Consider the following 25056-nt stretch of genomic DNA (forward strand, 5'->3'; position numbering starts at 1 on the left):
GGATCAACGAGTCAAAGCTGGAGTTCCAGGCCTGCTTTGACTGCACTGACTGGAGTGTTTTTGAGGCTGCAGCCACTTACCTGGACGAACTAACCAACACTGTGACATCTTACATCAGTTTTTGTGAGGACATGTGTGTGCAGACTAAAACCTTCCGCACATACAACAACCAAAAACCCTGGTTCACAGCGAAACTCTGGCTGCTTCGTCAGACCAAGGAGGAGGCCTTCAGAAGTAGGGACAGAGTCTTGTACAACCAGGCCAGGAACACTCTGACTAAAGAGGTCAAAGCTGCAAAGAGGTGCTATGCTGAAAAGCTAAATAACAGCTTTGCAGCCAACGACCCTGCATCAGTGTGGAGAAGCCTACAGACACTCACAAACTACAAGAGACCATCCCCCAACACTGCTGGTACACAACGACTGACAGACGAGCTGAATGGTTTCTACTGTAGGTTTGAAAAGCCCAGAGTCACACCTCTCCCCCACTCCAACACCATCTTCAAACAGTCACCTTCCTCCTCTGACCTCTCACCCGCACTCAAGATCTGTGAAGAGGACGTGAGCCACCTCTTCCAGAGGCAGAAGATCAGGAAGGCTCCTAGACCTGACGGTGTCTCACCATTGTGCCTGAAAATCTGTGCAGACAAGCTGGCCCCCATCTTCTCAACAGATCACTGGAGCTGTGTGAAGTTCCCTCCTGCTTCAAACGCTCCACAGTCATCCCGGTCCCAAAAAAACCCTCCATCTCTGGACTGAATGACTACAGGCCCGTCGCCCTGACATCTGTAGTCATGAAGTCCTTTGAAAGACTGGTGTTGGCCCACCTGAAGGACATTACAGGCCCCCTGCTGGACCCCCTGCACTTTGCCTACAGGGCTAACAAGTCAGTGGATGATGCTGTCAACTTGGGTCTGCATCACACCTCCATCACTGTCTGGTTTGGATCTGCCACCAAAAAGGACAGGAGCAGACTACAACGGACAGTCAGGACTGCAGAAAAAATAATCGGTGCCAACCTGCCCTTCATTCATGATTTATACATTTCCAAAGTCAGGAAACGGGCAAAAAAACATCACTACAGATCCATCTCACCCCGGACACAACCTGTTCCAGCTTCTCCCCTCTGGTAGGTGCTACAGAGCACTGTACGCCAAAACCAACAGACTCAGGAACAGTTTCTTCCCACAAGCCATCACTCTGATGAACAGCTGATTTCTGACTCATAGTGTCAGGAACAATTCCTGTGCAATAACCCAGTAACTCTGCCACCTGTTTACTGGTTTCCACTTATTATTTATTTATTCACCATTCTCTATTTCAGTGCTGTTCATACTATGTCATATTGTATATACTGTATACCAATACACCTACCTCAGGTCATAAGGTCATAGGTCTTATTTATTTTTTCCAGCATCCTTTGCACTATGCTCCATCACACTGTGTACATATGTACATGTATGTGTATGTGTACCTGTATATCATATCTACCTTCAACATGTACATAATGAGAATAATAGTTTACACTTGCATCCTTTGCACTCTGATCACTGCACTATTTGTCAATATGTCTATATTGTTTTGTTCATAGTGTGTATATTAGTGTTGTCTACTCTGTAGTTTGTGTCTGATTTTATTTTATTATTATTATTATTATTTTATTATTGTATGAGTAAGCACATCGTGAGCAATGTACAATCCTGAGTCAAATTCCTCGTATGTGTACACATACCTGGCAATAAAACTGATTCTGATTCTGATTCTGAAAAGGTGGCTAGTCCCTGACTTGAGCAAACAGTATCTACTTTTCTACAGCCGATGATGATATGTACAAAAAGTACCTTAAACTGGAGGCTTTTCTTAGGCTTTCTCTCATGTAATACTCTAATATAATATCTAACAATGATCCCATCCCACCCCACATGCAGGGGTCTGAGTGAAGAGAGAAGGAGATGTGACATTCGACCTACTTTTCAACAAACACTTCAAAACCTTACCACCTCTCTGCCATGCAGAGATCAGAGACTTTGAAGTATCCTTCCTCTCATTCGGTAAATTGCCAGCAGCTCAGTTGGGCAGCCTGCGTGGCAGCAAACCACAGAGAGAGAGAGAGAGGGAGAGAGGGAGAAAGAGAGAGAGAAGGGGGGGAGTTGCACAACAACACGGAGCAGTATAACTTGCAGAAGCTGTCAATAAGCTTTCAGGTCAGCAGGACATTACTAACTTCTCTTCAGGTAAGCATGAGGTGTTCATTGTAAACGCTGTGTCCAGCACATCGGCTACGCGTTGAAAACAAAGTTAGCATGCAGAGTTTTGCACGAGCCAACTTGTTGACATTTGCTTGTGTGGTTGTCTCGCACGAAACGCCTCGACCACTCTGTTTACTGATGTTGGAAAGTTGCAAAACCGACTTAGCACATATCTAGCTAGCAACAGCGTTAGCTTACTGCGGCCATATGGAAATGATATTTCCCCGCTGCCTGGGACGGAAATGAGGCTGTGTTAACACTGCTATCTTGTTTTAACATGTTTTGTCGCAGTTTTTAACAAAGAGCTTTGTGTAGCTACGCTGTGTCTGGCCAGGACAGAACACTCATTGACAGGTTTAAGAAAAAAGCAGAAAACGGAAAGTGAAATGAAGTTCCAGTATGCTTGGTCACGTTTTTCATAAATTGACATGTGGCTACTGCCAAGTCAATGTAATGCTCGGCCGCCTGTCAGTCTGGCCAAATGAAGTTATTCTGGTGTTTATCACAACATAAATGAGCTGTTGAGATATTTATTTCCTCTATTTAGGCTATTCTTTCATAACAGGAAACCACTGCAAGCCATTGCTAACTTTTGCAGTTTCACACTAACATTTAATCAGGCTGCGATGCAATGCGACTTGGTGACATTTTCCTTTTAAGTTGGTATATAAAGCATTTAAAATGGCCTCTGGCATAAAATGTGATAAGGCAATGTGAAACAACATTCCCAGACAAAGTCTGGCTTATTGCAACAATATTACACAGACACAGGCACACACACACACACACACCTCCAGCAAGGAAAACGGCATGTTTATGATATGTTCTACATGAGTTAAAGCTGAACCTCGTGTATGTGTTTGTGAACATAAATGAACATAAACTGATGCATTATATGAAAAGCAGCAGCAGGAGTCAACACTGTTTGCAGGGTGGAGGCCTGGTGGGGGGTGGGCGGTGTGGAAGGGGTGGTTGGTTGTTGGTGGATATGAGGATGCCTGGGCGCCCAAGGTCAAATAACTGGCTAAAATTAGTCACGTGTAAGCTGTGACAGGGAACCAGTGTTCTGTGTGACTGGGAGGGCTGGTTACTATCCACCCAGCAGGAGGCCATGTCTTCACAGGCCCTCATTAATTGCTGCTCTGCCGTTTGTCTACGGTTGTTTGTTTTGGAAAGTTACAGAAATTGTTACACACAACTATCCAAATTCTGACATCAGAAAGGTGTGCGGGAAGGTGGTTGCCGACGCTGTTGGACGTCCTGTCAGGCACTTCGTTTGAATTGTGTCGAAGGTTTGACATCTGCTATTGAGGGGGTTGAAAACATATGCTGCTCACAGTAAGCGCGCTGCTGCAAATGATTATTTTCATTATCTGTCGATTCATTTCCTGATTAATCGATTAGTTGTTTGGTCTATAAAATGGTGAAAAATGTTTCCCAAAGCCCAAGATGACATCTTCAAATGTCTTGTTTTGTCCACAACCCAAAGATATCCAGTTTACTGTCATAGAGTTATTAAGAAACCGGAACATATTCACATTTAAGAAGCTGGAATCAGAATTTTGTTTTTCATAAAAAATTACTGAAATCGATTATCAAAAAAGGTTGCAATTAATTTAAAAGTTGACAACTAATTGATTAATTCTTGCAGCTCTACTTGCCTTAGATTTTGATATATACAGAAAACCCTGACCTTTGAGAGTAAATGAATTGTATGTATGTCTGTTTCAATTCATCGATTAATTTGATTACTAAAAAGCACTGACGAAGCATCAACGCAGCTTCGTTTAATCCATATAACTATATAGCACGCTGTTTCGCACGCACATTTATTACTGTCGTACTTTGCACTTACACTGTGTGAATAGGGCTGGGTATCAAGTTCAATACGTTTTAGGCACCGAATTGCCTCAGTACCACTGAGTATCAAAAAATGTCTGGTTTTTGATACCTAAAGGTTCTTGTTAACGTCAATGAGCCAATAAGCATGCAGCATGCTTGATGTGCCCAAATCTAAAAGTGATTGTAATTGGCTGTGGTGATGTAAACACAGCACAGAGATGTGGCTCGTGGATGTAAAAGACGTGGAGAAAAGTGTGGCTACGTTGCACAAGGCTTGATGAGATATTTGTGATGTAAGATAATAGCTGCCAAGAGCAGTGACTCGAAACACCGACTGCCTTGTCGAAAAATGCTACCATAGCGCAAATCGATAGTCTATCGAGTCGCTCTGCCCTATCGAAGAATGCTACCTTATGTGTTCCCATTTCCAATCCCATAAAGGTGTAACTCTCACAGTATTATGACATCTGTTTTTTTTAAATTATATAATAACATCATTTCAGGGATAGCGTATTCTGGTAGACTAATATCCCCCATGAAATAGTGCTCCCACCACAGAATCTGTTTAAATTGCACCACTACCCACTCCATGTGATCTGTAAGGAGACGGGGAGCATTATGCCACCTTTATTTAAGATATCAGGGGTAGCATATTCTGATAGACTAATAATGATTATATTTTGATATTGCTGACGATCAGCCACTGTCTCCACGGCATGCCCAACAGCAAGGTGCACAGATTTATGGGTGTGGAAACAGACCGCGCTTGAAGGTCACACATACGCACACATGTTTTATTGACTGAGTAGCGTCAACACACGCTACATTTCCCCAAACATTTCTGAAGGATCAGTAAGTGACGTCACCGACGGTGACATCCCGTACCGATCCTTGGGCTGATGTCTGTGTCTTTGCTGCAGGGGAATAAAGGACCACGTGATTGAGTTTACTTTCTATTGTGATAGTTGTTGCCTGGCCACCTCTTCCTCTAGTGAGGAGGAAACTTTGATGTGTAGTGGCAGAAACTTGTTTCTCTCTCTTTCTCGCCCATTGCCATGAATGTTTAGGTTGTTTAGGTTGCAATTTTGCCAGAGCACAAATTCACATATAAACAATAACAAATATATAATTAATGAACAATGAAATGACATTATAAAAACTAAAGGAGGAATAAAAACAACAAAAACACGATATAGGCCTATGTTACATATGTCTTGCTTTTTGACAAGCAGTAGAATTTTTCAAAGGAACAATTATTAAAATTACAAACAATATTAATGATACTAATGTAATAATTAAGTTACTTTATACAAACAACAATAGTTTGTTGAGAATAAAACTGGTATCGAAAAAAGTATCGTTCAGGATATCAAAGTCAAGGTATCGTATCGATAATCTTTCCCAAATAGTCCCAAATATCCCAAATATCGGTCTAATTGGTTACAAATAATCGGTATCGGCCCAGGAAAAAAACATATCAGTCGATCCCTAGTTAATGGTGTTGGTGTTTTTGCTAAATCTAAGCCATGTAAACTTCCTCAGCCAGGGTCTGATTGGCACAATAATTCAGGCCAGGAACTTGACACCATCCCAGGCCACCCTATTCACGCAAATCACCAGACTGCTAATGTTGTAGACCAGTGATACCCATACGTTCATTTACAGGCCCGCCACAATATCAACGCTGACCACCACATATTGTTTTTTTTTTAGATTTAGTTTTTTTTAACCAGGCCTATTTAAAATTGTATATATCCTCTCGCTCACCCGTCCTTCTCTCTCTCTCACTCTCTCTCTGTCACAATCACAGCTGCAGACATCTGTCCAACACAATGCTGTCAGTGTGTTCATTTGGAAAGAAAATTATCCACATTACAGATTCCCAGTTGTTGTTTTTTTAAACTCGCGAGATCTAACCCTTTTCACACACAAACACGCACAGGGAATTAGCTTCTCGCTCGTCGCCTCAAAAGTTCAATTTATTTTAACTTCTGGTGTTTACCGGAGCTGCTTCTGTCCTCTCTGTCAGTGTCTCAGTGCGAGCGGGGCTTAGCGGCTCCTCCACATTGACAAACACACTGATGAAGACTAGAAAGAGCTAGAAAGTGCTAACTTGAAGTGAAACCACATCGGCAGATGCAAGACGCCCAGCCCAGCTCGTTGTAGAGTTCGTGTATGTGGTGGCGGTGTCAGATTATCTGTTAAAAAAAATTCTAAACATAAGTTTGCCCAAGCTTGTAAACCAGGATGCGCGCTGCCCACGTGAGAGTAGCGTCGTCAGACCCGTATATATGTGTTCAGCAGCATATGGAGGCTGTCAAGCAATAACCTATTTTATCGGGGACAATTCACAATACATGTACTGCAACAATGCATTCATTCTGAATTGTCCCTGAGCAAATAGTATTAAAATAGCCTGGTTTAACATCTTACTGTTGCAGTAGTCTACATTGTGAATTGTCCCCATATATAATTGCACATGCATTTGAATATATAGTATTTCATGATACAATTTCTTATTGAATTGTTGAAATTTAATTCACCACCATATGATTACACACTTTCTGATTACAAAAAGGCAAAAATGTAATGTATTTCATAGGGCCCTTTCCATCATTTCATCGCACAATATGTGAATATATCATAGCTGTAGCTCCATCAGGAGGTGGTAACTTGGTTAACAGACAAAAATTAACAGACAAAAATGAGTGCGTCATGTTGATGATCATGTATCCGTAACATGGCTGCTCTGCAACACTAGTAGTTTCGGGGGGTCTGCCACCCCCCCTGAAAAAAAATCCTAAGGGAAACACTGTAGGCCTATAATGCAAAAGTCAAAAAAGCACTCCTATATTCTACAAAAAAATGTTTACTCCCTGGTGTCCAGAAAGCAAACAGCACAAAAATTAACACATCTATCTTTCAATAATTTCTACTATATAAAGAAGTTTTACAGTTGTACCGGCAGAGATTAAGCAGCGGACAGAAGTCATTGCCATGGTTACTACCCACTGTGGGGACACAGTGATACCCCGCGGGTCCTAGAGTACGCAGGCGGAGCGTTGCTCCCCGTCTTAACAGGCCCTGAGACACACACGCTAAAAGATGTGGCCAGCTGCGTAGAAAAACGGGAAATCTCCCTGTGCAGACTCGCTACCTCATTGTTTTTCAACATGATATAAAAAAATAAATTTTTTTGTCAAATTTGCAGGTGCACATGTGCAAGTACTTTTAAAAATTGGTTGCAGTCTGGATCCCTGTTAATATTTGCTTTCTGTCACCTTGTAGCGTAGGTTTATCCAAAATATCCAAAGTAAGAGGTAGGCACCAGACAGGAGAATAATCACGATCTTAACCTGTCACCTATTAAATGATATGATATTAATAAGTTGGATAGATAACCAAGAGAGCTTATTAGCTGCCGGTAGCTCAATTCTGTTGTATTTTAAACAAATAAAAATCAACTCATGGTCAGGGTGTGATTTGTGTATTAAAAAAAAAGAGGGGGGGAGATAATTAGTTATACCCCCCCCCCCCCCTCCCCAGGTGAACTGTGGATTGATTCCAAAGTTTAAAAATGTTTTCTCCCACTGTTTATTATTAAAGTATTCATTACTTAATGTTACATCGCGATGCAGCGTTGCAGTGAGTGGGGACAGGGAGAGCGACTGATAAGAGTGTCATTGAGTGAAACCTTGTAGCTGTGTGTTCGGGCATGTTCACTGATACACCAGTGGCACATCAGACTGTGATGTGTTTTGCAGCCTCAGTAATATCAGCTGCCTTCCCTTCGACACGCAGCTCCGCTGCTCACTGGAGCAAATGTCTTGTGAGTGTTGATAGGCTATTATTCGCAACTTGGAACCAATCAGCAAGACTACAGAGTGGCGATTACCTGCAGACAGAGAGGCAGCTCCAACAGAGACAAAGTAGCGCATTTTAAAATAAATGTAACTCTAACCAAACTATGGATCCATCTGAACCTTGAGTTTTGTGATCCGTTGCATCACAAGTGAAGTAGCATTGATTACTCTGAGAGGGGAATAAATTTTGTCCCCACTGGGGATTAAAATTATTCAGCAGAAGCAGGATATATAAACCAGAAAGGGGGAAATCCCACACTTCCCCCGGCAAATTGCGAAAGTCTCTCACTCACAAATGCCAACAGATTTAACTGTTCAACTAAGATGGTTACACGGATGGCTGCCTCTGTGTTTTGGTTGCAAACTCAGTTTTTTGCTGTGATACCAAGAGCTCTCACCAGAAAAGAGTTTAAAATGTACCGGTGCGCTTGTGTCTGACTTTGCACACTGTTACAGGGAATATTTCTCTCTAACGTGCGCTCACTTTGCAGCAACTGGTGGGGAAACCCCAGACTTTTATTCATGTTATGTTTTATGATTCACCGAGACGTGGCTGTGTAGATTGATACCAGACTCTGCGCTGCAGCTGGCAGGCTTCCAACTCTACAGAGTCCAGCAAAATGAAAGGTGGAGGTATCCACTGCAGGCCAGCTTGCAGTGGATACCTCCAAGCTTCCACTTGCAGGTGGATCACAGACTTCCTGTCTGACAGGAAGTAGGATATGAAGCTGGGAAAACATGTCTCAAGATGGCAAGTTGTGTAGTCTGAACAGCACGAGCCTTTAAAGTGGTACTGATACCAATAGAGTACTTCATTCGATACCTTGCATAAAATGCCACCTGTTGAAGCCATAGTAGTTGATTGGTAGCCTATTATTATTTTTATTGTTGTTATGGACAAGCAAGGTTATCTTTTATTTATTGTTTCAAATTACTCTTCTCATCCTAATTTGTTCATCCTCACTGGTAATAATATACGGAGAAAGACTATAGCTTGAGATGAGAGAGGAGGAGTGATATAGTTTAGTGACCAAATAAGTTGTGGGAAACAAATGTTGAAAGTAAACAACGTATAATTATTTTGTTAAATATAATAATAAACTGAATTGACAGATCTCTGCGAGTACTTTTTCCTGTATTGGTGAGTCGCAAACCTCCTCCAAAAACGACAGTCACAAGAATAAAAAGAGTAAGGAGTCTGTTTAAACAAGTCACTAAACTACACTAAAGACTTTAAAGAAGCAAACAGAGGAAAAGAGAAGCTGCACATCCAGCTGATCAAACCAACTACACCTGAAGCAGCCGCAGCTGCAGCTGGAGGCTCCGTGAGTAAAATCAGCTGATCGCTGCTGCGCCACAAAAGGTTTAATTAATGTGATGGAATGCAGTGATCGATCAGTGATGTGAACAGCAAATAAAATGTACCGAGAAGTGTTAAATGATACCAGAAGATGAAACCAACGGAAAGCCAAGCTTGTGGTGATAAACTTGCTACAGTGACAGTAACATGCCTGAGACTGCAGCCGCGTGCAGGACTTATTTTTTTTATGGTGCAGGCACATCAGGAAAAGAAAGGTGTGTGCTTCTCTTTCTTTAGGTGTGTTGCTTGCGTGTTTGGCTACAAGCGGAAAACCATACAAATAGTCATTTTTTGCTGCGATCTGGTTACAGAAAGTATCGATTGAAGTACTGGTTTGACTGGAGACGTTTCGATCCTACTCGATACTGGGCTGTTTCGGTCGGTACCTTAAAGGTATCGAGTAGCGATACCCATGCCTAATGATAAACCTCCATAACTGCATGATACTGTACTCTAAAGACACTGAGAAGATGCATGCATGTATAACAAATGAGCTCTGCCAGGCATTCTAGTTAACAAGCAGACAAGTGGAAAGCAAGGTTTGTTTAGAAAAAGAAAACTGAAATGTTAGTTTAATTTTTTCATAACGAATTATTGACTGAGACTTGAGTCTTGAATTACTGTATGAGTCAGGACCTCGGTTTAACATCTCATCTGAAGGACGGCTGCTCCTACAGCGCAGTGTCCCCATCACTGCACTAGGGACAAAACGGTATGAAAATTTCATATCACGATTATAGTGACCAAAATTATCACGGTTATCAGTATTATCAGGGGATTGTGTGCATTATCAAGATTTTATATTATATAGTTAATACAATGACCCCGCGGACAATTACATGAAAACAAATAAGTGTTTAGAAGACAGTGATAGTAACTGCAATGAGCCCAACAACTGACATAAATACAGAGCAGTCTGTAGCGTTTCTAGAGATGCTGGTTGGCTGGCTAAACTGCGTAACGTGTTCTCATGTGCAGCGGACGAATACGCACACAGCAGCAGAACAACGTGTAGCCTTTTTACAAGAGCAGCAACACTGAGAGCTTCAGTTTACACGCCGTTAGCAAGTCAGAGAGACAAACCAAAGCTAAAAGTTCACTCACCCTGCGTTCACTATAAGCACTCTCATAAAAACTAAAATACGACCGGACTTCAGAGTGACTGAAAAGTCTCTGCAGCGTCGTCTTCCGCCGCGACCCAAAGAAACCCGCGCTGCATTCTGCGCATGCGCGCCTGCTTCTGGGAGACGCTGGACAGTGTTTGTCGTGAGATTATAACAGCGTGGTTAACCGTACCCGGTTATCATGGTAATTAAAATGTGTACAGTAATAATAACCGTTGGGAATGTTACTGTGGTTTACTGTTAAACCGGTAATCCTTTCATCCCTACACTGCACTGGGGCATTGGGATCTTATCATTAGGACCAGAGGGAAAACTGCCCCCTACTGGCCCAGCAGCACCTCTTATTGAAACAGACCTGTTCAAAAATATATTTTACTGTTTTCTGGCTGAATCATTGTGTAAAAGCCAGGCATGGTATGAGAACAGAGAGGCTCATGGAACACTGAATCAGTGGATTAGAAAAAATCATAAATCTGAGGCATATGTTCTCAGGAGAGTTGATACCTTTTGGGGTGTAAGTTATTTTATTAATCAGGACTTTTAGTGTGGTTTAGTGGAAACCTATACAGCAGGAAGCCCATTAGGCCAGGCAACATACTGTGGACCTGCCTGTACCGTAAGGCAGGTTTATGTTGAGAGATTTCCTTTAATGCCAACAACAGCACAGTCCTCATTAACAGCAGCCTGAGGAGTGTAGCACAGATCTGTTCCTGTGGTGTAACCTAAGTTGTGGCATGAGGCCCAGTTGGCATTACTAACATTTTAATGGTTAGTAGAGCTGAGTAGGTTAAGATGAGCGCAAGTTAGCACATGTACACTCAGCTAAATACTTAAAGCTGACTCATCAGATATGGGGGGGTTGTAGAATAATGCTTGTAATGTTTTAGAAAAGGGAGCATGTTTCAACATGGCCAAGCTTTAAGCTCAAGATATTTTTGCAGGTCTATGTGGTCAAAATTCATCATTAATACTTCACTTGGCACAGTTAATAATGAGGTTATTTCTTCACAAAATGTGAAGTGAAGCATTACTCCTTTTAGTGTGTCTTTGTTTAAATACAGTTGGAGAGTACAGGCAAAAGATCACGCTGAGATGACTCAGCCAAGAGGTCACAATGATGCGGCTACTCAGCTCACTTTGTGACTTTCAGTTATCCACTTGTTTGGAAATGGCCTCCTCATTTCCAGTTAAAACTACAGCTAAGTCTCTGTGATCATGAGTCATCCGCACAGGCACTCCACTGTCAGAAAAGAGAGTTTAGTATTGCTGTCTGTCTGAGTTAGTTTGTTAGTTCATAGAATATGTAGCTGTAAATGAGGTAGCTTGTAGCTATATTTTCATTTTGTTCTGTAAACCCTGCTGACAGTCACGCACTGATATATTATTTAAATGTATTACTTGTTTTGTTTTTACTATGCATGCTTTATATTTTATATCATTTGAACCTTGCTACTTTTATAGTTTGTCCTCAGTAAAAAAATAGGATATTAAGGATAGGTACATATAGGATGGAGTGTCAATCAAAAAATAACAAGTCAGGATGAATAAGTTTCTCTGTTAAGTGTAAATACAATTAGATACAGCTCAGCAAAGCAAGCCCAGAGCAGGCATATGTATTATCTGTACAGAAGGAAATATGCAAAAATACATTAATTAGGTTATGCAGTGAAACTCTAAAGATTGCTTTAACAGAGAGAAAAAGAGAGGGATGTAAGGAGAGAGAGAGGGGAGGGAGGCAGCCTACACAATATACACACACAGAGGTACAGACAATAAAGGTGATTCAATTCAATTTTATTTATATAGCGCCAAATCACAACAACAGTTATCTCACAGCGCTTTTCATAAAAGAGCAGATCTAGACCATACTCTATGATGTTATTTACAGAAGCCCAACAGATGTTGCTATAGACTAAATGAAAATGGTACAGATATTTATAGTAGTGTTAATGATAACAATCGTAATGTTAATGATTATAATAACAATAATAACAATAGGACTAGTAACAATAGTCGTTGCAGCAGAGGGTGTCGAGCAGGAACACGGGGGCAGCAGGTGACCCGCAGCCACAGATCCAGACTCCACAGCTCCAGAGCCAGAAAACCTGCAGGAAGTGATAGGAGAGAGGAGAGAGACGAGAAAGCACAAGACTACCAGAAAGGGGAGAAGTTGTGTTAGTAACATGCAATAATGGGATGAGGTTGCATACAGAGGGAGAGAAAGTAGAGGAGAGAGGAGCTCAGTGCATCATGGGAAATCCCCCGGCATTCTAGGCCTATAGCAGCATAACTAAGGGATGGTTCAGGACTAACCTGAGCCAGCCCTAACTATAAGTTTTATCAAAGAGGAAAAATATAGGATGGAGTGTCAATCAAAAATAAAAACATAGCAAGTCAGGATGAATAAGTTAAATTAGAATATCATCAAAAAGTTGATTTATTTCAGTAATTCCATTCAAAAAGTGAAACTTGTAAAATGTTAAATGGTCTCTCAGTCTAGTTCTGTAGGCTACACAATCAAGCACATCAATAGAGAGGCAAAGGGAAGGAAAAGATGTGGTAGAAAAAAGTGGACAAGCAATAGGGATAACCGCACCCTGGAGAGGATTGTGAAACAAAAGCCATTCAAAAATGTGGGGGAGATTCACAAAGAGTGGACTGCAGCTGGAGTCAGTGCTTCAAGAACCACCACGCACAGACGTATGCAAGACATGGGTTTCAGCTGCAGCATTCCTTGTGTCAAGCCACTCTTGAACAAGACACAGCGTCAGAAGCGTCTCGCCTGGGCTAAAGACAAAAAGGACTGGACTGCTGCTGAGTGGTCCAAAGTTATGTTGTTATGTATGTCTGATGAAAGTAAATTTTGCATTTCCTTTGGAAATCAAGGTCCCAGAGTCTGGAGGAAGAGAGGAGAGGCACAGAATCCACGTTGCTTGACGTCCAGTGTAAAGTTTCCACAGTCAGTGATGGTTTGGGGTGCCATGTCATCTGCTGGTGTTGGTCCACTGTGTTTTCTGAGGTCCAAGGTCAACGCAGCCGTCTACCAGGAAGTTTTAGAGCACTTCATGCTTCCTGCTGCTGACCAACTTTATGGAGATGCAGATTTCATTTTCCAACAGGACTTGGCTCCTGCACACAGTGCCAAAGCTACCAGTACCTGGTTTAAGGACCATGGTATCCCTGTTCTTAATTGGCCAGCAAACTCGCCTGACCTTAACCCTATAGAAAATCTATGGGGTATTGTGAAGAGGAAGATGCGATACGCCAGACCCAACAATGCAGAAGAGCTGAAGGCCACTATCAGAGCAACCTGGGCTCTCGTATAACACCTGAGCAGTGCCACAGACTGATGGACTCCATGCCACGCCACATTGCTGCAGTAATTCAGGCAAAAGAAGCCCCAATATTTCTTGTAAATCTCAACTTAAACATTAATGTAATCAAATCAAATATTAAACCAAAGCTATTTGCCACTGCCAGGGCATTACCTTTTATCTAGCTTGTTAGAACAAGTTACCATCAGAGTCCAGTTTTCTTGGGGGGGGTTTCTGAACAGAAATCAGCAGAAACAGTTTTCTTTTATCAGAGAGCAGCATACACGTTATATTCAGTATCAAGTTTCCCTCTTAGAGTGAGGTGAAGTGCTCGCCTCATGCATATGCCCGCCCGCTGCCGAAGTTGAATTGTCTTTAACTTTTTGTACGTGATGTGGAACACAAATCATTGGAAGAGAGACTCCTCATTGTTTGTGAGTTTCCAGAATCTATTACTGTTTACTAAATAGTTACCAGCACATCAACAGGAGGGAATTGGGCATGACAGAGCTGCAAAACTAGATGAAGGCCTATCAGATTAAATTTTATGTAGCCTATAATTTTAACTTAAGTATAGGCTACAGCTGTGTAGCGCACAGAAGCCGTTGCCATGGGTTCCAATCCATAGAGCGCCTGCCGTTTACTCAAACGAGTACAATTTTAAGAACGTTCCCAAGACCGACATCTTCCCCAGTACTAATCAGCATGCAGTGTGTAGCTGTCCACTTTGCTATAGAGAGCCTAAGTCCCTCCCCTTCCGGGGGACCACCTTGGGACCTTATTTTGGAAAAATATTGCAAAAATGGCAGGAGACAACAAATATTTTGATCCTGTTTGAATTGTGCCCCGAATTACACACATGATCTTTGTCGATTTAAAAGATACATTTTAAATTAAAGAAGGTCGTAGTTTGATGTAAAACTGTTGAGATATAAGACTGTGAAAACACATAATTACAAAGACCACAAACCCAAAAGTCACGTATTTGACGTTGTAACTTTCTCTGTCAATGACTGAAGCTAACGTTACTGAAGCCAACATCAAAACACTTACATGAGAGGATGATTTGATAAAAGAGCCAGGAGTCGTTGGATTAAACACATCAGGTGAGATACATTTCTGCGTGGAACATAGCTACATTATCTAGCTAGTAGCAAGAAAGCAATGAGCGTTAGCTAGCGTTACCGCGCTAACATGTTGGTGACCTATATTGTGCGAGATGTAGTTCATTGACGATTTCACACAAAACAACATGTAACTTGACTGTTTTACAACAAAATGCGACTTTCTTTACTTGCAAAATTCTATTTTAAATTGACCAACATCATATGTGTAATTCAGGGTTCAATTCTAACGGGATAAAAAGATAAGTTGTCTCTCGCCATTGACTACCGTACATAATTTTTCCAAAAATAAGGTACCATGAGCGGGAAGTGGAAGTGACTTAGGCTCTCTATGGCATTTGATCGCTTGTCTTACTTTTGTTTATCTACTTCTCCCACACGCTGCATCCAGCGTAGTCTGCTGAAGCCTCCCTCCACTGCTTGTTTGGGTGGCTGATTTGCAGACTGATCCTGAGCTCCCACCCCTCATGTGACCCAGGGTATAACTGTATGTGCATTCAGAGCCAGTGAGCAACAGACTTTCAAAATAATAATAATAATAACTGCATTATAATTACAATAATATCGTGTTAGTGCCCAGCCCTAGATTTTTTGTTTTTTGCGATTCGGTTTTGAAACTAAATAATCGGAGAAGAACCATACACAGATTCTGATCACACGCAGATAGAGCTGTTCAGCACCACTGAGAAAGCTGTGGTGAGCAAAAGCTCTGGTCTGACACCTAATGCCCAGTCGCCCCCATGTGTGTCCACTCTATAGGTCCTTGCAACCCTGACTACTGTGATATGTCCTGGAAGGAGTGGAGAATTAAAATGACAGTTGTCAGTTGCCCTGTCTACCTCTTGTAAAGAAAGTGCTGCAGTTTTTGTGGGTGTAACCACAGACGTTTTAAAAGGAGACACGTTACTTAAAGAATCCTCAATACAACTCTATAGGGAGAGCCAGTAAAGCCAAAGCTGGCGGATATCCCGCCCCTCCCAATAGAAAGCCAATTGTCTACCTATTAACAGCCGAGCTAGGAAACAGTCATGTCAATCATGTCATTGCACATTAAGGTTGACATAAGGGTCTACTACGCATGCATCACTACTAACAAGCATTGGTAGTAGAAACTTGTTTGGAAAAATGCTTATTTTGGGGCAATGTCATCAAACTTTTTCAGTGTTTTTAACCAGATTTTAATAGTGATTGTATACATGCAGTTTTTAAGTCCAGTGACGATTGAAAGTGCAGTTATGGCTCCTCATTCATTTAGAAAGAGGCCTGGTCTTGTTTGTCTGAAATAATCGCCCAGAGGTAGGGCTGAACAATTAATTGCATTTGCGATAATATCGCAATATGATAAAACGAGATTTTCTAATTGCAAAGGCTGCAATTACACTCTGGTCACGTGACACACGAGAGTGCAGTGCAGCAGTCTGCAGAGGAAGCATTAACTTGGCACACTAGGCTGACTTACCTTGACTTGTTGTCCAATGGCCTCAGGCTTGATAGAACCTGACACTGTGGAAAGTGTCAATCAGGGAATGAAATTAGCGCCTGCCACCCGCGGGTAAATTGTTGGCGGTGGCTGGTGACATCGTCCGGATTTCTGCCACTTTGGCTGACAGGGAAAATGCACAACAGAAAGACACATTTAAGGTTAGTGTATTGTGGCGATCAGCACATGCGCCTCCGTCTCTCACACACACACACACACACACACACACACACACACACACACACACACACACACACACACACACACACACACACACACACATAATATCTGTGATGGATATTTAAACCAATCTCACCATTTCGGTCCAAGTCTGTTGTCAGTTACACCCAGTGCGCTCCTCCTTACCAGCAGCATCTGCCGGCTGCGCAGGTGGGGAACTCCAGTGTTGTGTCAGTGTTTTGATGAGAGATGGAGTCTTGTGGAGATTTGAACTGAGATAAGGACTCATTAATTGGTGATTGAATTGGTTGGTTTTGTATTCAGCTGTTTAGCACACTGCGGTGAACTTACTTTTTCTTGTGGTCTGTAGGTAACGTTAAGCCTTCCTGATGATATTAGGATATTGTTTAATGCCATGACTTGACTCTCAAATGATCTTTCTCTGAAATTATTACTTTTTACTTCTTCTCCACCGTTGTTCATAATGATAATTCATGCATCACCTAATTTCATCATAACACAGGCCTGGCCTACAAGCAAGAACAGTGTATGTTTAATCTGTCACAATATTGCAGTGTTTCCCATTCATTGATTTATTTGTGGCGGCCCGCCACAGTATCAACTCTGACCTCCGCATATTGATTTTAAATTTTTTTTACTAGGAGTTTTTAAAATCGTATTTGATTGCTGCGCGAATGTATGCACTGCGCACAGCACCTCCTCTCACTCGCTTTCTCTCTCTCTCTTTCATGAACCCCGCTGCACAAATCTCTCCATAACAACGCTGTCAATGTTGGAGGTGTTACCAAGATGCCTGTCGAGTTGCTTGACTTGCCTATAAGAACTTGTTGTAACAGATGTTTAAAAAAATTACTGGTCGCTTGCTTAGCAGCTCAGCACTCTGGGTTTATATACAACACTCTGCAACTGGATACTGGACTTCCTCACAAACAGACCCCAGTCAGTTCTTATTGGCGGACTCACCTCCTCCACTCCAGTGCTCAACACCGGAGCCCCCCAGGGCTGTGTGCTCAGCCCCCTCCTGTTCACACTGTACACCCCCGACCTGGAGAGAACTCTGTTGTGAAGTTTGCAGATGACACCACCATCATCAGCCAGATTTCAAACAACAATGAGGCTTCATATCAGGAGGAAATTGTATATCTTGTAGAGTGGTGCTCAGAGAACAACCTACTGCTCAACGTCAGCAAAAAGGAGATAAAGACACACACTCCTGTCTACAGTGGTCAGTGGAGCAGGTGAACAGTTTCAGGTTCCTGGGAATCAGCATCACAGAGAAGCTGACATCGTCTCACATCTCCACGCAGGTGAACAAAGCTCAAAAGTCCCGTTCCCAGTTCTTGTCAGCTTTTACAGAGGAGCAATAGAAAGCACCCTGACTGGAAACATCACTAACATGGGATGTGCACGGCCCAGGACTGGAGGGCTCTGCAGCGGATGATTAAAACTGCTCAGAAGATCATTGGTACCCATCTCCTGAGCATCAGTGATATCAGTGAGGTGAGGTACCTACACAGAGCCCAAAGGATACTAAAGGAGGAGGGAGTTACAAACTCATTTTCACTATATAACCTGTTCTATTGTGACAAAATAAATCTACCTAGAAACCGCGTGTAGAACCACTTGGGGCATCTGGTGGTTTAGGACTGTATTTCTCTGCCCTCTCTCTCGCACCAGTCACTGAACTTCTCCGTGCTTGCCTGACTTCATGGTGGCTCCGACCTAACTAAGGATCTTGGATGTAGTGGTAAGCTCAGAAAAGATGACGCTGGTGAGTGTTTGAGCATTACCCGAGTCGCTCTGTTATTGCCAGCATTTCTTCATTGAAGGAAGATAATAATGGAAACATTCTCAGTTCCAGCAGGGTCTCTGGTTCTGTCAACTTTAAGAGTAAACCATGACGCTCCAATCTCCTTTACAATCGCAACCATACCATACTCTTTGTGATAGTCCCAACAATTCCCACCGTGCGCAGTCACTTTGCGATAGTGGCAAAACCCTTTTAGCAAGTAGAAACCTTGAGCAGATGCTCTTTCCCCATCCTCCATATTATGAAATGCCCCAACTTTACCCCTCAATGGCAACTGACTGGCAACCAGAGATACATAAAATAGATTTCTTTATTTTATACGTACATGGTAAACTTTTGGACCGGCTTTCTCTTTCTCTTCACATAGTGTAACACAGCAGGTGTTCCTTTGATGTGGCATACCTGTGGAGGCCTTTATTGATTTCCGTGGCGTGTTTCTAGTCATGTGCTCAGTGTGAACCTGCTCTCATCTGTGAAGAACAGGTGCCAGTGGCAGACCTGCCAATTCTGGCGTTCTCTGGCGACTGCCAGTCGACCTGCAGGGTGCTCAGCTGTGAGCACAGACCCCACTAGAGGGCCCTCATGGCACCCTCATGGAGACAGTTTGGTCAGAAACATGTCCACCAGTAGCTCGCTGGAGGTCATTTTGTAGGGCTCTGGAGTCCTCCCGTTCCTCCACGCACAAAGGAGCAGATATCAAACTGTCGAAATCAACATCTGCACTCTGTGTGTTCACTGTTGCTTTACTTGGTCCCTGTTTAAAATATCCACTGTGTCCGCGACTTATAACGTAATTTTTTTTACCAAGTGAAGTCTGTGTGGGAAACACATGCCTATATAAGAACGTACAAGGTTGATTTAATTCTCACAATAGAGACTGCTACTTGATGTCATCGTCCATCCCGTTGTTTCATTGTAGACATCGTCTGATGGCAATTTTGTGGACATCGCTCAACCCTAGTTTAGTTTGAATACCTACTGAGGAGCTATAAAAATGGAAAAGATGTCATGACTGTTGAGTGCAGGGTAACAGGGACACAGGATAAGACCCAAATGCAGACAACTGAGGCCAAGCAGATACACTTTATTACCAAAAAGCGGTATAAGCGCTTCTGAGAAGGTGAGGCAGGCAAAGGTAAAAACCAGAAAGCAATCCAATACAAGCAACGACATCCAGTAAGGAGCAAGCAGGAATTCAAAGTTCAAGGCAGGCAGAAATAGCCAATCAAGAGATGAAGCACACAGCAACATAACATAACAAACTGGCAAGGAAGTAGGAAGATGAGTGGAGAAGCTCAGGTGACTGCAGGACTGATGAGGCTAGAGATAGGGGCCAAGGGGAACTGAGGAGCAGATTGTGACAAAAGATAAAGATGACAGGACAGTTTTGTGTTGGAAAAAGTTTTTAACAAATAGCTGAGTGAGTGAAAGGTCACTGTTTTTTGCATACCACCACAATTGGGGGGAAAACTTTGACGTGCAAATCTTAGTATTTTATAAATATCATACTAACTACATTTCCCCTTTGAAAAAACCTGGGGGCCACTTTCATTGGTGCTGTGACACGGATGGGAGTAAGGTTTAGAGGGGTGAGTGTAATGGGAGCCAGATGGCTGTGCAGCGAGTAAACCTCACTCCCCGACGCCTTAAGCCTAGTTCACACTACACGATTTTAAGCCCGATTTGCTAGTCGCCAAGCTCACCACCGTCAGGCTGTGATCGGGGGTAAATCAGTGATCGATTGGCACTCGCCCATCGTTATGATTAACTACTCAACGACGCATCAAAACAGCTCGCCGACACATCGCAGATACCAGCCAGATATCTAGCGCTAAATATCTGGAAGAGTTGGCCGACTCCACATCCAGCCTATAAGAGCTAGATGTGTCACTACAAAACAGTTTTTACTCACCTTTAGCTCTCTCTGTAGCACAGGCGATCCCTGCTCCTGCGTGTGCTAATCCATTCTTTCACCCAGATTCTTTGTCTTTATAATTTTTATCTTCATAATAATAAACAACTCCTGTTTCAGGTGTATTTTCACATAATTTCCTGTGTCACTTTTCATCTGTGTGTTTTTTGACAATAGGCCTACATGGTTTGGAGTAGGGCTGGCCCGAATGTAATTTTTTGAGCTTCGACGCTTCGATTATTCGCTCTTAATTACTATCGAAGCGTCGAAGCTGGGTTGGTGGCTGCTGTACAGAGCAGGGGGAACCGTAGCAGAGAGTCTGATCCAGCAGGTCCAGAACAGAATCCGGGAATAGTTTAGCCGGGCGGGGGTCCAGGCGGAGAGTGTGCGGGATGAGCGGTGTTTCTGGTAGCGGAACTAAATCTAACGCGTTATTATGCAAAATTCTAATCTAATATAATTAAGCTTATTTAAATGCGTTCATTGTGTTGCTGTTTGTTTCCAGTCTACAGTTTACTGATTAATTTTAAAATGTAGCAATGTAGTAATTAAGCAATTATAAAATCAATAAACACCATAACTTCCACATTCCTTCTGTCATCACTCAGTTTAAAGTGCTCCCTCACAGCTGAGGGCTTCATTCAGTTCTCCCTTTGATGTGAACTGGAGCGTTGCGTTCACTGCTGTTGGCAGAGGTCAGGCGCGCGAAAACCATCAATAATCGAATGGGTACCCAACGGTCGAATATTCGGGTCAAGCCCTAGTTTGGAGGCCAGTCATCAGGTGACATTCGTTGTCAGCTGGTGTAGTGTGTGACCCCCTGTCGCCGACTCCCGTTACAAGACAGCAAGTTGTGTAGTCTGAACAGCACATCGTTCTGCCGACGCTGAAAGTCTTGTAGACTGACAACTGTTTTAGCCTCCTCGCTAACTTGGGACTGGTTACATTGGCATAAAATGCCATAACTGCAATACCATGCACAACTACAGTCTAAAATCTGATGAGACTCAGTGATCATTTATTTATTTGGTCATAACACAATTATGTTTTGCACAGTTCATAATTTGTACAAGACATAAATCCTATGATAACCCTACACAAGTTTCTGGTAATCTCCCCAACTTGACACCTTTGTCTTTTACCATGTTTTGAATGCAGATGTTTACACATGTAGACAGCTCTGCTGCATGGGAGGATGTGTGCATTCTGGTTATGGTTTGATATCCGCTTACATGCTGGATATCTGTGTTATTGTGGCCGGAATATTATGATCATAGTTGCACAGCCATTAACCATTCTGTATTTCATAAAGTAACACAACGAATTAGGGAGTTTATCCTTTCAGTAAGAAGAACATAAAATACTGAATGGTGTATATGGTTTCATTACTGAATAGTAATTTTCCAAATGTCAGTACATGCATATTGCTTTCCCCTGTTACTTAACACACACAGTTTCCAAGTGCATAGTCATTTTGAAAGTTTTAGAAGTGGGCCTCATGCATGTGTTGTCTTTACAGCAGGTCACCTTGCTTCACACTTTATCTCTGAATGGCTCGTATCGCTTGTGTTGTAGATTTTGTGTTTTTTATGCTCTGTAAAGTAAAATGCTCTGTGACTCTTAAATGTGCTGAATAAATGAAGATTTTAATATTTATCTTACAGTAGTGGATGGGTGTGATGCCACCATGGAGGCACAGAACAACAACCAGCACACCGTAGACAACGACAACAATCTCTACAAGATTTCTGGTCAGGAGGATCAGGTAGAATGTCTAACCAGTATTTTATTAGACGGGGTCAAAGTACTTATAATAATGAAAAAGCTAAACGTTACATGTTCTAAAACAAGTGCTTGTCCTTATCTCCATATATCTATATATATAACACTTCTTCTTCTTGCAGTTAGCTTCCCCCTCTAATCTAAACTATGGCTACTTATGGCTAAAACATGCTTTATAATGCACTGTAATGCTTGACATTGTTAAACCTTTTAATATGGTGTTTTCCTGTACAGAAAAATGTGCCAAGCATTAACTACTGCTGCACTCTGGCAAACTTCCGTATTGAGAAGAAGATTGGTCGGGGCCAGTTCAGTGAGGTCTACAAAGCCACTTACCTGCTGGAAGGGCAGCTGGTGGCACTCAAGAAAGTCCAGGTACAGTATTTAGTAGTGTCTGATACTACTCCTTTAAATATCCGGAATTTGTTCTAATGCTATATATGTCAGAGGTTGTACGCCTCGAGCATCTAGGGGTTAAGTGTCTTATGTCAGGGACACAATGGCGAACGTGTTACAGTGGGACTCGCAGTTCTCCCACATCAAAGGCATGTGTCTTATCCACTTTACCATTTTCACCCTAAAAATGTAACCGCTGGTGGCAAAACCTTGAACCTGAGTGGATGGATAAACATTTTTATTCAAAGAATAGATTCATATTGACTTATATCTTTGCTACTGCAGATCTTTGAGATGATGGATGCCAAGGCTCGTCAGGACTGCATCAAAGAGATAGATCTACTGAAGGTAAAGTTGATCAACGTGTTCAGGGGGTCAGTGAGGAAAAAAAAAAAGTATTGAAAGGTTTCCAGCATTATTTAGAGGAAAGGTCTGACACCATTTGAATGCTTATTTGATACTTGTGTAACCCATGTCCACTGGTACAGTTACTTTGATGCATTTACCCAAACTATCTCGGTGAGCTCAGCTGTATTTCTTTGTCTGAGCTGTTCTGTGCTATTAAAATGAACAAATGATAGTTTCAGGTGTCTGGAAACAACCCTTTTTCCGCTTTGTCCACTGCAGCAGCTGAATCACCCCAATATAATCAAATACCTAGACTCCTTTATTGAAGACAATGAGCTCAACATTGTTCTGGAGCTGGCGGACGCTGGAGATTTGTCCCAGATGATAAAGGTCAGGAATTACCACAAAGTCTTCTGAGACTCACAGGCTTAGCATTAAACAAGTACACATATACCGCATGTAGAAAAGCAACCAAAACTCAACAACATTACATCCAGGAATAAAAGTACACTGAAGATCCATATTTTAGATACTAATCCAATTAATTTGAGATAAGAGTAATTCTTTGACTTGACCCACTTCCTGAACCAGTTCTCCAAAGTTCTCCACTGAATTCCACATAAATATATCACATCCAGCACATTTTAAATAAGCATCGAAAGCTATTATGAACTAACAATTCTTCCTTCTATTTGTTTAGTACTTTAAGAAGAAGAGGCGACTCATTCCAGAGAGGACTATATGGAAATATTTTGTGCAGCTCTGCAGTGCCCTCGAGCACATGCATTCACGCAGAGTCATGCACCGTGGTAAACAGCTACACACAGATTTACTCACCCTCCTCTCTGTCTGTACACTTTATCATCTCTGTTTGTTTCTATGGATATATTTAATGAAGTCATCCATCCTTCGGCTTTATCCAAACTCCTATCATATCATATTATTTTCTTTCTCTACTTCTTTCTTACTTTTATTTGTGTGTGTGTCTGCATGATCAGATATCAAGCCAGCCAACGTGTTCATAACAGCCACAGGGGAGGTAAAGTTGGGTGACCTGGGATTAGGCCGCTTCTTCAGCTCTAAAACCACAGCAGCACACTCTTTAGGTAAAGCACATCGTGCATGCATGGTGTAGTTTTTTTCTTGAGCGTTTAAATGCAGGTATGCAGTTCATGCAAAACAACATATTACAGCCAGCTGTATGATATTTTGCTGATATGTGCTGATTTATTATATATAGTAATAATAATGATAGTAATAAGTAAAAAAAAAGTATATAAGTATATAAAATCTCATCAATAATATGTCAGGTGTTCAATTTATTAGTGTGTAAAGGCAATGACCAGTTAGAGATTCAGTTAGGGTTTATATATGCATGTGTCTTTGCTACAATAAGGTAGAACACTCATGCTCAAATAGTTTTTGAGATGATGACTTGATTTGTTTATTTCTCTCTCTGTCCCAGTGGGAACACCATACTACATGTCTCCGGAGAGAATCCATGAGAACGGATACAATTTTAAGTCAGATATCTGGTCCCTGGGATGTCTTCTGTATGAGGTAAGCTCACATACACTTTGTCCTTTATTGATAAATAAAAACTCTCACCCTGCAAACAAAAATCCTTGCTAGTGGCCCCTGAAAGCTGCAAAGTCCATTATAGCAATATACTGGTGATAACTAGTAGTGGATCTGACGGCATGAATATTTTCAGTGTCCATCTCAGGCTCGTCTGACAGAACAGTGCCGCTTCTATTTAAATAAGTCCAGCTATCTACACAGGCCAGGTGACGGCTCAGATATATGTTTGGATTGCAAGACAAAAGACAGAACATTGACAGGACACCGGGAGAACAAAACAATAAATACAGCACAATTAAAAGTAGAGACGTACCGACTGCATCTTTCCTGGCTCATTCCGATTATCGATTTTTTTTTTTTTTAAAGGTCTGACCTGCTGATATCATTTTTTTTATTCTTCTTTCTAATAACTATAATTGACAGCATACACAAACAATTTTGGAACTTTTCTTTATTGGAAAATTCTTCTTACTAGGATCCCCATTAGCTTTGACTTTTCTGACTGGGGTCTATTTATCTCTATGTTCATTATAAAACACTGCTTTTAATTAACTTTTACATGTTTTTACTTGCAGCAGGTTACAGAGCCTTTTCTCACTCAGACACATCTCACAACAAAAAGTGCCCCAGGTCAGGCTGCTGGACAGAGTTTTTAGTATGATTGAAATCTA

General features: G+C 41.9%; 1 protein-coding gene across 1 annotated transcript in view; it reads left to right on the plus strand.

The window, feature by feature from the left end:
- Positions 1-2079: 2079 nt before the first annotated feature.
- nek6 (NIMA-related kinase 6) overlaps positions 2080-25056 on the plus strand; it is a 33969-nt gene continuing 10992 nt past the window's right edge. The window contains exons 1-8 of the mRNA XM_038733566.1: positions 2080-2233; positions 21943-22043; positions 22295-22435; positions 22742-22804; positions 23084-23194; positions 23505-23613; positions 23803-23910; positions 24270-24364. Of these exons, the coding sequence (XP_038589494.1) occupies positions 21966-22043; positions 22295-22435; positions 22742-22804; positions 23084-23194; positions 23505-23613; positions 23803-23910; positions 24270-24364 (705 nt within the window). The 5' untranslated portion in view covers positions 2080-2233; positions 21943-21965. The remainder of the gene's footprint in view (positions 2234-21942; positions 22044-22294; positions 22436-22741; positions 22805-23083; positions 23195-23504; positions 23614-23802; positions 23911-24269; positions 24365-25056) is intronic.

This window comes from Micropterus salmoides, unplaced genomic scaffold (genome assembly GCF_014851395.1).
Source record: "Micropterus salmoides isolate LMB-PRFRI ecotype aquatic unplaced genomic scaffold, ASM1485139v1 Ms_hic_scaffold_20, whole genome shotgun sequence".
NCBI lineage: Eukaryota > Metazoa > Chordata > Actinopteri > Centrarchiformes > Centrarchidae > Micropterus > Micropterus salmoides.